The sequence below is a fragment of the Elephas maximus genome, chromosome 14 (genome assembly GCF_024166365.1).
Source record: "Elephas maximus indicus isolate mEleMax1 chromosome 14, mEleMax1 primary haplotype, whole genome shotgun sequence".
Classification (NCBI taxonomy): domain Eukaryota; kingdom Metazoa; phylum Chordata; class Mammalia; order Proboscidea; family Elephantidae; genus Elephas; species Elephas maximus.
The window spans coordinates 65,358,095-65,372,227 of record NC_064832.1 but is presented as its reverse complement, the minus strand read 5'-3'; the positions used below and the strand labels follow the sequence as shown (position 1 = coordinate 65,372,227).

The following is a 14,133-nucleotide window of genomic DNA, read 5'->3' as shown; positions in this document are numbered from 1 at the left end:
AGGATTCTTCTAGCCTCAGTCAGACCATTAAGTCTGGTCTTTTTATGAGAATTTGGGGTCTGCATCCCACTGATCTCCTGCTCCCTCAGAAGTTCTCTGTTGTGCTCCCTGTCAGGGCAGTCATCGGTTGTGGCCAGGCACCATCTAGTTCTTCTGGTCTCAGGATGATATAAGTCTCTAGTTCATGTGGCCCTTTCTGTCTCTTGGGCTCATAGTTATCGTGTGACCTTGGTGTTCTTCATTCTCCTTTGATCCAGGTGGGTTGAGACCAATTGATGCATCTTAGATGGCCACTTGTTAGCATTTAAGACCCCAGACGCCACAGTTCAAAGTGGGATGCAGAGTGTTTTCATAAGAGTTTATTATGCCAATTGACTTAGAAGTCCCCTTAAACCATAGTCCCCAAACCCCCACCCTTGCTCCGCTGACCTTTGAAGCATTCAGTTTATCCCGGAAACTTCTTTGCTTTTGGTTCAGTCCAGTTGAGCTGACCTTCCCTGTATTGAGTATTGTCCTTCCCTTCACCTAAAGAGTTTCATATTTTTTAAGAACACCAAGCTGGTTTAAACATTCAACCTGCTTCAAAGAATACAGAACCTCAGAGAATTTCCTTCTCTATTTTTTCACCACCTATCATGAATTGTCTATTGCTACAAAAGAAATCCAATAGGGAGGCGGAGCCAAGATGGCGGACTAGGCAGACGCTACCTCGGATCCCTCTTACAACAAAGACACGGAAAAACAAGTGAATCGATCACATACATAACAATCTACGAACCCTGAACAACAAACACAGATTTAGAGACGGAGAACGAACTAATACGGGGAAGCAGCGATTGTTTCCAGAGCCTGGAGCCAGCATACCAGTCAGGTACGGCACAAGCACAGAGACCTGCTCCACCCCCCTGAACTAACCCCGGGAGGGGGACTAGCCGGTTCCACGGGCGGCGTGGGACGCAGCCGTTAGGAGAAGTCCCCGGGAGGCAGTGACTGATCTTGGAGCAGAAAGAGCAGCATCCGAGCCGGGGAACCGTCCCACAGGGATTTGGACTGCACGCAGGTACGCCATAAACACGGAGAGTTGCTCCACCCCCTGAACTAACCCCGGGAAGGTGACCATCCGGGTCGCGCGGGCGGCGTGGGACGCAGCCGGTAGGAGAAGTCCCCGGGAGGCAGCGACTGGTATTGGAGCGGGGAGAACAGCGTTCCAGCCGGGACACTCGGTCGCGGCACAAGCACAGGGAGCTACTCCACCCATCTGAACTAACCCCGGGAGGGGGCCCACCTGGTTCACGGAGGCGGCACGGCCACGCGGCTGGAGGGACGAGAAGTCCCCGGGAGGCAGCGACTGATTTTGGAGTCGAGAGTGCACCGTCCCAGTAGGGGAGCCTTGACGCTGGGCGTGGGGCTGGAAGCGGAGGATCTGACCGTGACTCCAGCGGGCCAGACCCCCCGGGGGCAATCTCCACACAGACAGCACACATAGGCGACGCGCCCGCGGGAATCTCAGATATAAGAGTCATTCCAAGCAAGACAAGCAACTCTGGCTATATTCTGAGGTGCTACTCTCCTATCTCTCTGTTCCCTCCCCCACCCTGCCCAGGCGGCTTCATTAACATCTGAATAGCCTGAGCCAGAGGGAGAACTCTGATAGGGATCTGACTGCAGTTTTTTTTTAGCGGATTTTCTGGAAAAACTAGTTTCCCAGTGATGGCTCGGAGACAACAATCCATATCAAACCACCTAAAGAAGCAGACTGTGACAGCTTCTCCAACTCCCCAAACAAAAGAATCAAAATCTTTCCCAAATGAAGATACAATTTTGGAATTATCAGATACAGAATATAAAAAACTAATTTACAGAATGCTTAATGATATCACAAATGAAATTAGGATATCTGCAGAAAAAGCCAAGGAACACACTGATAAAACTGTTGAAGAACTCAAAAAGATTATTCAAGAACATACTGGAAAAATTAATAAGTTGCAAGAATCCATAGAGAGACAACATGTAGAAATCCAAAAGATTAACAATAAAATAACAGAATTAGACAACACACTAGGAAGTCAGAGGAGCAGACTCGAGCAATTAGAATGCAGACTGGGACATCTGGAGGACCAGGGAATCAACACCAACATAGCTGAAAAAAAATCAGATAAAAGAATTAAAAAAAATGAAGAAACCCTAAGAATTATGTGGGACTCTATCAAGAAGGATAACCTGCGGGTGATTGGAGTCCCAGAACAGGGAGGGGGGACAGAAAACACAGAGAAAATAGTTGAAGAACTTCTGACAGAAAACTTCCCTGACATCATGAAAGACGAAAGGATATCTATCCAAGATGCTCATCGAACCCCATTTAAGATTGATCCAAAAAGAAAAACACCAAGACATATTATCATCAAACTCACCAAAACCAAAGATAAACAGAAAATTTTAAAAGCAGCCAGGGAGAAAAGAAAGGTTTCCTTCAAGGGAGAATCAATAAGAATATGTTCTGACTACTCAGCAGAAACCATGCAGGCAAGAAGGGAATGGGACGATATATACAGAACACTGAAGGAGAAAAACTGCCAACCAAGGATCATATATCCAGCAAAACTCTCTCTGAAATATGAAGGCGAAATTAAGATATTTACAGACAAACACAAGTTTAGAGAATTTGCAAAAACCAAACCAAAGCTACAAGAAAAACTAAAGGATATTGTTTGGTCAGAGAACCAATAATATCAGATATCAGCACAACACAAGGTCACAAAACAGAACGTCCTGATATCAACTCAAATAGGGAAATCACAAAAACAAACAAATTAAGATTAATTAAAAAAAAAATACACATAACAGGGAATCATGGAAGTCAATAAGTAAAAGATCACAATAATCAAAAAGAGGGACTAAATACAGGAGGCATTGAACTGCCATATGGAGAGTGATACAAGGCGATATAGAACAATACAAGTTAGGTTTTTACTTAGAAAAATAGGGGTATATAATGAGGTAACCACAAAAAGGTATAACAACTCTATAACTCAAGACAAAAACCAAGAAAAACGTAACGACTCAACTAACATAAAGTCAAACACTATGAAAGTGAGGATCTCACAATTTACTAAGAAAAACGCCTCAGCACAAAAAAGTATGTGGAAAAATGAAATTGTCAACAACACACATAAAAAGGCATCAAAATGACAGCACTAAAAACTTATTTATCTATAATTACCCTGAATGTAAATGGACTAAATGCACCAATAAAGAGACAGAGAGTCACAGACTGGATAAAGAAACACGATCCATCTATATGCTGCCTACAAGAGACACACCTTAGACTTAGAGACACAAACAAACTAAAACTGAAAGGATGGAAAAAAGTATATCAAGCAAACAATAAGCAAAAAAGAAGAGGAGTAGCAATATTAATTTCTGACAAAATAGACTTTAGACTTAAATCCACCACAAAGGATAAAGAAGGACACTATATAATGATAAAAGGGACAATTGATCAGGAAGACATAACCATATTAAATATTTACGCACCCAATGACAGGGCTGCAAGATATATAAATCAAATTTTAACAGAACTGAAAAGCGAGATAGATACCTCCACAATTATAGTAGGAGACTTCAACACACCCCTTTCGGAGAAGGACAGGACATCCAGTAAGAAGCTCAACAGAGACACGGAAGATCTAATTACAACAATCAACCAACTTGACCTCATTGACTTATACAGAACTCTCCACCCAACTGCTGCAAAATATACTTTTTTTTCTAGCGCACATGGAACATTCTCTAGAATAGACCACATATTAGGTCATAAAACAAACCTTTGCAGAGTCCAAAACATCGAAATATTACAAAGCATCTTCTCAGACCACAAGGCAATAAAACTAGAGATCAATAACAGAAGAACGAGGGAAAAGAAATCAAATACTTGGAAAATGAACAATACCCTCCTGAAAAAAGACTGGGTTATAGAAGACATCAAGGAGGGAATAAGGAAATTCATAGAAAGCAACGAGAATGAAAATACTTCCTATCAAAACCTCTGGGACACAGCAAAAGCAGTGCTCAGAGGTCAATTTATATCAATAAATGCACACATACAAAAAGAAGAAAGAGCCAAAATCAGAGAACTGTCCCTACAACTTGAACAAATAGAAAGTGAGCAACAAAAGAATCCATCAGGCACCAGAAGAAAACAAATAAAAAAAATTAGAGCTGAACTAAATGAATTAGAGAACAGAAAAACAATTGAAAGAATTAACAAAGCCAAAAGCTGGTTCTTTGAAAAAATTAACAAAATTGATAAACCATTGGCTAGACTGACTAAAGAAATACAGGAAAGGAAACAAATAACCCGAATAAGAAATGAGAAGGACCACATCACAACAGAACCAAATGAAATTAAAAGAATCATTTCAGATTATTATGAAAAATTGTACTCTAACAAATTTGAAAACCTAGAAGAAATGGATGAATTCCTTGAAAAACACTACCTACCTAAACTAACACATTCAGAAGCAGAACAACTAAATAGACCCATAACAAAAAAAGAGATTGAAACGGTAATCAAAAAACTCCCAACAAAAAAAAGTCCTGGCCCGGACGGCTTCACTGCAGAGTTCTACCAAATTTTCAGAGAAGAGTTAACACCACTACTACTAAAGGTATTCCAAAGCATAGAAAATGACGGAATACTACCCAACTCATTCTATGAAGCCACCATCTCCCTGATACCAAAACCAGGTAAAGACATTACAAAAAAAGAAAATTATAGACCTATATCCCTCATGAACATTGATGCAAAAATCCTCAACAAAATTCTAGCCAATAGAATCCAACAACACATCAAAAAAATAATTCACCCTGATCAAGTGGGATTTATACCAGGTATGCAAGGCTGGTTTAATATCAGAAAAACCATTAATGTAATCCATCACATAAATAAAACAAAAGACAAAAACCACATGATCTTATCAATTGATGCAGAAAAGGCATTTGACAAAGTCCAACACCCATTTATGATAAAAACTCTTACCAAAATAGGAATTGAAGGAAAATTCCTCAACATAATAAAGGGCATCTATGCAAAGCCAACAGCCAATATCACTCTAAATGGAGAGAACCTGAAAGCATTTCCCTTGAGAACGGGAACCAGACAAGGATGCCCTTTATCACCGCTCTTATTCAACATCGTGTTGGAAGTCTTAGCCAGGGCAATCAGGCTAGACAAAGAAATAAAAGGTATCCGGATTGGCAAGGAAGAAGTAAAGTTATCACTATTTGCAGATGACATGATTATATACACAGAAAACCCTAAGGAATCCTCCAGAAAACTACTGAAACTAATAGAAGAGTTTGGCAGAGTCTCAGGTTATAAAATAAACATACAAAAATCACTTGGATTCCTCTACATCAACAAAAAGAACACCGAAGAGGAAATAACCAAATCAATACCATTCACGGTAGCCCCCAAGAAGATAAGATACTTAGGAATAAATCTTACCAAGGATGTAAAAGACCTATACAAAGAAAACTACAAAGCTCTACTACAAGAAATTCAAAAGGACATACTTAAGTGGAAAAACATACCTTGCTCATGGATAGGAAGACTTAACATAGTAAAAATGTCTATTCTACCAAAAGCCATCTATACATTTAACGCACTTCCGATCCAAATTCCAATGTCATATTTTAAGGGGATAGAGAAACAAATCACCAATTTCATATGGAAGGGAAAGAAGCCCCGGATAAGCAAAGCACTACTGAAAAAGAAGAAGAAAGTGGGAGGCCTCACCTTACCTGACTTCAGAACCTATTATACAGCCACAGTAGTCAAAACAGCCTGGTATTGGTACAACAACAGACACATAGACCAATGGAACAGAATTGAGAACCCAGACATAGATCCATCCACGTATGAGCAGCTGATATTTGACAAAGGACCAGTGTCAATTAACTGGGGAAAAGACAGCCTTTTTAACAAATGGTGCTGGCATAACTGGATATCCATTTGCAAAAAAATGAAACAGGACCCATACCTCACACCATGCACAAAAACTAACTCCAAGTGGATCAAAGACCTAAACATAAAGACTAAAACGATGAAGATCATGGAAGAAAAAATTGGGACAACCCTAGGAGCCCTAATACAAGGTATAAACAGAATACAAAACATTACCAAAAATGATGAAGAGAATCCCGATAACTGGGAGCTCCTAAAAATCAAACACCTATGCTCATCTAAAGACTTCACCAAAAGAGTAAAAAGACCACCTACAGATTGGGAAAGAATTTTCAGCTATGACATCTCCGACCAGCGCCTGATCTCTAAAATCTACATGATTCTGTCAAAACTCAACCACAAAAAGACAAACAACCCAATCAAGAAGTGGGCAAAGGATATGAACACACATTTCTCTAAAGAAGATATTCAGGCAGCCAACAGATACATGAGAAAATGCTCTCGATCATTAGCCATTAGAGAAATGCAAATTAAAACTATGATGAGATTCCATCTCACACCAGCAAGGCTGGCATTAATCCAAAAAACACAAAATAATAAATGTTGGAGAGGCTGCGGAGAGATTGGAACTCTCATACACTGCTGGTGGGAATGTAAAATGGTACAACCACTTTGGAAATCTATCTGGCGTTATCTTAAACAGTTAGAAATAGAACTACCATACAACCCAGAAATCCCACTCCTCGGAATATACCCTAGAGATACAAGAGCCTTCATACAAACAGATATATGCACACCCATGTTTATTGCAGCTCTGTTTACAATAGCAAAAAGTTGGAAGCAACCAAGGTGTCCATCAACGGATGAATGGGTAAATAAATTGTGGTATATTCACACAATGGAATACTACGCATCGATAAAGAACAGTGACGAATCTCTGAAACATTTCATAACATGGAGGAACCTGGAAGGCATTATGCTGAGCGAAATGAGTCAGAGGCAAAAGGACAAATATTGTATAAGACCACTATTATAAGATCTTGAGAAATAGTAAACCTGAGAAGAACACATACTTTTGTGGTTACGAGGGGGGGAGGGAGGGAGGGTGGGAGAGGGTTTTTTTATTGATTAATCAGTAGATAAGAACTGCTTTAGGTGAAGGGAAAGACAACACTCAATACATGGAAGGTCAGCTAAAAAAAGAAAAAAAAAAAAAAAAAAAAAAAAAAAGAAATCCAATAGTATTATACTTCAGCTAAGTAGTTTATATAATTACTTTCAATTTAAGCAATATAATTTTTATAAGGCAGAAAATATCAAACTATGAAATATTTCAAAGTATAGCACTTTCTCTTAAATCTTAAGGATAAAGTTATATATTACAGTCTGCAAAACTTCTTTAATAGAGGGCTACTGATTCTTTTAAAAAATACCTTATTATGAACAATTTTCAAACATACACAAAAGAACAGATTTGAATAATGAGTCATCTCTATGTACCCATCACCAGGCTGCAAACATTATCAACATTTTGCAATTCTTATTTTATCTATTAAACACCTCCCCTCTTTTTTGGAATATTTTAAAGCAAATTCAAAGTATCATACCATTTCACATCATAAGAATGGGGCTTTTTCTAAATATATGCAAACAGCTTATTTTAAAATAGCTTCATACAAAGTTAATTATACTTTATTGTTACAGCACTCAATTTTCTACATTTCCCCCTATAATTTATATAAGTGTTATGCAGATTTAAATTCTCATTTCAATTAACTGAGGTGCTCAGGCAGGCAGGTTTTTTTTTTTTAAATAAACACATACATGTATACAAGTCTACATATACCTTTATACTTAAGAATTTTTTGATAGGTTATCAGCATGTTGTTGTTGACCCCATATGTGCAGAGTAGAACTGCTCCACAGGGTTTTCAAGGCTGTGACCTTTCGGAAGCAGATCACCAGGCCTGTCTTCCAAAGTGCCCCTGGGTGGGTCTGACTGCCAACTTTTTGGCTAGTAGCTGAACGCTTAACTGTTTGCACCAAAATCTACAATATATTAGAAAACAGAGGTGCATTTGTTTCTTTATTCATTTATTTGTTCATGCTTCCTTCCACCCAGTGGTGTGCTGGAGCTGGCTTGTAACAGTTTGTGAGAGTAAACTATTTTTAGGAACTTTGTGAGCTAGCTGTTAAACATAAACATTATTGAGTATTAAATTATTTAAATTTAAAATTAATTATATTAAAAACAAAGGAATACAAACTTACCAATTTTTAATTATTTTATTACATTTTACTATCATCTATGCTCTTGAGTTCATATACATTCATTATGTGTATGGTGGAAACATTATGTAGTGCTGTGCCACTAAGCGTCTCTACTCTGCATTCAGTGATGTTATGTCGGCAGACTGAAATCAGCCTGGTGAGAATGTTTATCCCACATATATAAGCAAATTGGAGTCCTGCATCACACACCTGCCCAGGGAGCTGGCTGTTAACATTTTCCAGCACACCGCTGCTGCTGCCGCCCTTAGCGTTATCTATGTGCAAGGCACTGCAGTAATAAAAAATGATTCTAGTCTTTTGAAATTTGAGGATGAAGATCCTCCTAACGTTATAGTATTGAAAGTGCTTTAACAGAAGACACTCTGAAGACAAATATGAACCGGTCCTTAAGAAAATGAAGAATATATAAAAAAAAAAAAAAATAGTATGTATTAATAGTATTATACAATATCTTTAAAAAGTCCTTTATTATAATACAATCCAAAATCTTTAAATATAAACATAGAAGAACTTTTCATGCTGAAGCTCAGAAAATATAAGGCACTGAGGTGCCATCTTTTCACTTTATGGCTTGGATTTCAAAAGTATAGAAAAATGTAGCTAGGTGTTGAGTGAGTACGATAATTAAAAATACCATGTAAAATGTATACATATATACGTATTCTTTAAAAGACATAATCTAAGGCTTAGGAAAATAAGAAATGTAAACCCGATTTTCGAAAATAAATATAATTTAGGACCTATCACATACCAAAGAATGTGAGAGCTTAAGTGTATACCAAGTAGAGTGTGCTTAATAGATAACTAGTTTCATCAAACACAGAAGTCAAAGAGCAAGCCTATTTAAAAAATTGGGTATTAGTTAAAAATTTAAAATGCCACTAAAAATTGCCAGACTTGTTTTGCCAGTTGATATTCTCAGAAATCAAAGCAGTGTCTGTCTAGTCTACATTTATATTTAGTCTGGGCAAATTAATCTCTCTTTTGATCTTCGTTTTGCCATATACTATAAGTTGTTTTATAAGGCTTTAATATTAATTTAGGTTCATAAATTGTGAAATCATTTTATATTAGCAAACAGCTTATTTTAAAACTGCTCAGAAAATAATTAAAGGAGTTATAAAGAATTAAAGTGAACACTGTGATGCTTTATACATGTTTCTTTTGTTTAAGTTATTTACCTCTTGTGAAAGCTGTGTTACTTGGTCCTTTTGATGTTCCAGGTCTTTTAAAATTAGTGAGTTTTGTTTTTCTAACTGAAGCACTCTTCTTGCCAAGTGGACACTAGGCCAATGAAAAGAGAAAATTAATACTTACAGAAGTGAAACCCTGTCTAAAATACTAGAAACGTGTTTGTGTGCTTGAAAACTGACTTACCATTGCCTAATAATGCTTAAATACTAACAAAAAATAGTCAAATAATATTTTCAGATGGCAATAGTAGAAGACTAATACCCCCAAACAACTCAGAATTTTGAAAGTAATATTAAAATTTCCATAATAACATAACTGTGATACACTGTAATGGTTTCTAGCCCTTGCTATAAAAGTAGAGTTACATTATAGTTGCTCAAAAAGACCACAAGACAGCAATTTGCTGTTTTTTTCCTCCACTTGTATAAAAATTTCCCAATTACAAACAAATCAGGCAATTAGTTGAAATTTTATGAATGTTAATAAGTTTGCACTCTGAAAAGCATCAGTTTTACCTCCAACAATATAATGCATTTTAGATATACACAATTGAACAGATTTTCTATTGAAAGTGGAGATGGAACAGATTTATGAAACATGGGGAATGTCTACAATAAAGGCAAAGACTCCATACTGAAAGAAATTGCTCCCTTTCATGATCTGCATTACTACAACTTATTGCACTAAGTGTAATCTTTAATATTTAAAAATCACATTAAATGTGCAATGTCCCAATTACACTTTAAAACTATGTTTTAAGAAACAAAATGATTCAGTTATACAAAATCATTCCTCCTAACGACTGGAAAAAGAAGTAGCATAATTTTCAAGAACTGTTAATAATGTTGAGAAGGATTGTTGCTCCAAAAAACTTCTCTGCAATTTCTGAGAACCTAAAATTTTCATATTTATCACGGTTTTATGTATTTACGTCTACCTGAGGTAAATCTATTAACATAATCCATGCATACTGAAGACAAGATATTCTACAATGACAAGTAAGAGAGCTTCACTCAAAATAAAATTACAGGACAGAAACAATTCTGCTGTATCTTTTATATTTCCTAACAAGGGAATGTAGAAAAAGTCTCGAAAATAGAATACATGTTTATCTTTAAGAACTCATTATTCCAAATGAAAAACATAAGTTTTGGGAAAAGTTTTTTTTTTTTAATAATTTTTATTGTGCTTTAAGTGAAAGTTTACAAATCAAGTCAGTCTCTCACACAAAAACCCATATACACCTTGCTACACACTCCCAATTACTCTCCCCCTAATGAGACAGTCCGCTCTCTCCCTCCACTCTCTTTTCGTGTCCATTTCACCAGCTTCTAACCCCCTCCACCCTCTCATCTCCCCTCCAGGCAGGAGATGCCAACATAGTCTCAAGTGTCCACCTGATCCAAGAAGCTCACTCCTCACCTGCATCCCTCTCCAACCCATTGTCCAGTCCCTTCCACGTCTGAAGAGTTGGCTTTGGGAATGGTTCCTGTCCTGGGCCAACAGAAGGTCTGGGGGCCATGATTACCGGGGTCCTTCTAGTCTCAGTTAGACCATTAAGTCTGGTCTTATGAGAATTTGAGGTCTGCATCCCACTACTTTCCTGCTCCCTCAGGAGTTCTCTGTTGTGCTCCCTGTCAGGGCAGTCATCGGCTGTAGCCGGGAAAAGTTTTTATAGCGAATTGAACAGCTTGTTTAGATTCACTCAAATCTAAGTCTGTTCTTTCAACAGGCATACAATTTTGCCTTAATAATCACCTGAAGTTAGAGATGGAAAAGAGACACAGTTCCTGTTTTTTGACAATCACTTTTTTTTAAGTTGTTATAGAGTAGAAAGTTTTATTGATGTATAATTTATAGACCATAATGTCTACCCATTTAAAATGTACAATTCAGTATTTTCTATTATAAAGCTGTATATTTATCACTTTAGTTTTAGAACATTTTCATGACCCTAAAAAGGAACTCTGTGCCCATTAGCAGTCACTCCTACCCTCTCCCCTCCTGCCTCCTACCCCAGCCCAGGTGAATTACAAATTTTAAAGGCATTTACAATTTATGGCTATTTTATTTCTCACTCCTAAACCAAGTATACCGAGCTCTCTCAAATTTGACCCTAAAATAATAAGGTCTCTACAAATAAAATACACCTTAATGCTATTTTTACATTTAAAAATCTTTTGTTCTATCAGATGTTTATAAACACCAGTATTTTGTATCATTAACTCTGCTTTTCATTAAGTTAATTTTAAAACATTGGCATTATCTTCATTTATATTCTCATTCTTTCTCATTTTTCATATATTTTAGGAAGAGTATTTTCATCTTTCTGTCTCCCACAGAACTTTAGCATTAGGGTCTTCTGAATGTGGTATTTTCTCCTTAAATGTATGTTAAGTATAGCATATTATTTGTGTAATATTCCATGTACAGAACAATTAACACAATCAAATGCAACTACACAGAAACAGAATTTCTAATGAGATGAAATGGAAGACTGAGGGACATAAGAAAATAATGAGATGCAAAGGTCACCCATTACTAACATTCTGAAGAAGATAATGACTTGAAGACATCAAGTTTAATGATATTAAATTGTTCATTTAGTTTGGGCGCTCTTTGCTTTTTTTTTTTTTTTTGAGAATCGTGTAATGGTCTTATGCAGATATGACACCACTAAACAATGGAAAATGTCCCAGGACGCAAAACCCTGAACACGAGTAGTTCCTGGCATGTTGGTGCTTAAGCCTTGACATCAGGATTACACTCCTTTTAACGAGGATTCCCCTAGTTTTGGTTGGGGAATTCCAAGTGAGAAACGCCAACTCTAAATGGACAGAAAGCATCTTACAGTGTCTTGAAATTGCTCATAGATGTGTTCTGCAGTCCTCTGATTAGCAGCTTATGGTACTATTTTATCAAGGGAAAACTTTCTTGGGCCTGATGCTGATAGGAACGGCTAGGATTATTACTAGGTGCACTGATGTTATTTAAGATGCATAATAGTTATATTGTGGAAGACACTGTGGTACCATTGGGTCACATTTTAGAAAATTCACTTCTAAGCCAGTTGTAAGGACAGCAAAACACATTTCCTCATGAAAATATCAGAAATGGTATTAAGGCTCCCAGGTTGCCCTTAAATACCTTTTTAGCCCAAAACAAAAGAACGAAGAGTAGAGAATGACACTGTGAAATCTTTTTCTTTAAGCATATGTTAAAACACACAGAACATGGCAAAAACAAGAAATATAATTGTTCATGATTACAATATTTGCAACAAAACAAAAATGATAAAACAAAATTAACAATTTTTTCTTGATTCTGAATATCAATGATTGCAGAAAAGCAAGTTGAATTAGAAGAAAAGTTTTCATTAATTCATTCAAAACATTCACAAACATCCACATTTTCTTTTAACTAATATTTATTAACAGCTTATAATCTTCATGTTGTTGTTGTGTGCCTCAAGTTGATTTTGACTCATAGTGACCCTATGTGCAGAGCAGAACTGCCCCATAGGGTTTCCTAGGCTTTAATCTTTATGGAAGCAGATTGCCAGGTTTATTCTCCTAGGAAGGGCTGGTACTTTGAATCACCAACCTTTTGGTTAGCAGCTGAGCACTTAAACACCAGCACACCAAAAAATAAAACAAAACGAAACAAAACTGTCTTTGTAGGTGCTGCTGTTATTGGGTGCCATCAAGTCAATTCCAATTCATAGCAACCCGATGTGACAGAGCAGAACTGTCCCATAGGGTTTTCTTGGCTGTAAGTTTTATGGAAGATTCTGGAATCCGCAGAGCTGCTGGATCGGTTTGAACTGCCAACTTTTCGGTTAGCAGGCAAGTGCTTAACTGTTGCGCCAGCAGGGCTCCTTCATGGTCACTAGAAACACACAATTTCTGCCTGGAGGAACTAAGAGTCTACTGAGGAAGACAAGCAAACAAAAAGAAAAGCTACTATAGTGAGCTAAAACCTTTCAATGGGTATACTGAGAAATGAAAACTAATACTGACTAATCTGGTAAAGAAGCAGAAAAATAGCATTCTGGGTCATAAGCAAAAGTAAAAACATGAGATAAAGGATGATGTGCTGGGGAAAATTGTAAGTAGTATGGTATGGATTGATAAAACATGGTACATAGTGAAGGTGAAGCTAGAGAGATACAGGTAGGGATATATGATGAAAGAATGCATTTTATCCTCAAGCTGGTCAAGCATGGCATGATTGAATCTGCACTTGAGATAAAGTCCACTAGCAGTAGTATGCAGGATAGCTTGAAGAAGAAAGAAGACTGGATCAGTTAGAAAATATGGTCACAGTTTAGATTAGTGGTCTCCAAAAGGAGGTATGTACAAAATAATCCCTTGAAATGTGAGAACTTACATTTACATTTATTTTATATCACACATCTTTAAGTCTTCATTTTCTGTATAACAGTTTTATAATTTACAGAAGATATTATCTATACTGTTGTGCGTGCAGATAATCTATAAATAAATACTAGTAAATATATACATATATTGGTGGGTGTATGCTCAATTTTTTTGCTGATAGGGATTAATAAGGAAAAAAAAAAAAAGGATACCACTGGTCTACACCAGCTCTGTCCAAGAGAAATACAATGTGAGCCACACACGTAATTTTATGTTTTTCAGCAGCCACATTAAAAATAGTAC

At 37.0% G+C, this 14,133-nt stretch overlaps 1 protein-coding gene across 2 annotated transcripts in view; it reads right to left on the bottom strand.

The window, feature by feature from the left end:
* The window catches only part of PIBF1 (progesterone immunomodulatory binding factor 1), a 237,629-nt gene that overhangs the window by 93,573 nt on the left and 129,923 nt on the right, over nt 1-14,133 (bottom strand). For both annotated transcript variants that reach the window (XM_049853427.1, XM_049853428.1), the window contains exon 14: nt 9,439-9,541. In XM_049853427.1, coding sequence (XP_049709384.1) covers nt 9,439-9,541 — 103 coding nt within the window. The remainder of the gene's footprint in view (nt 1-9,438; nt 9,542-14,133) is intronic.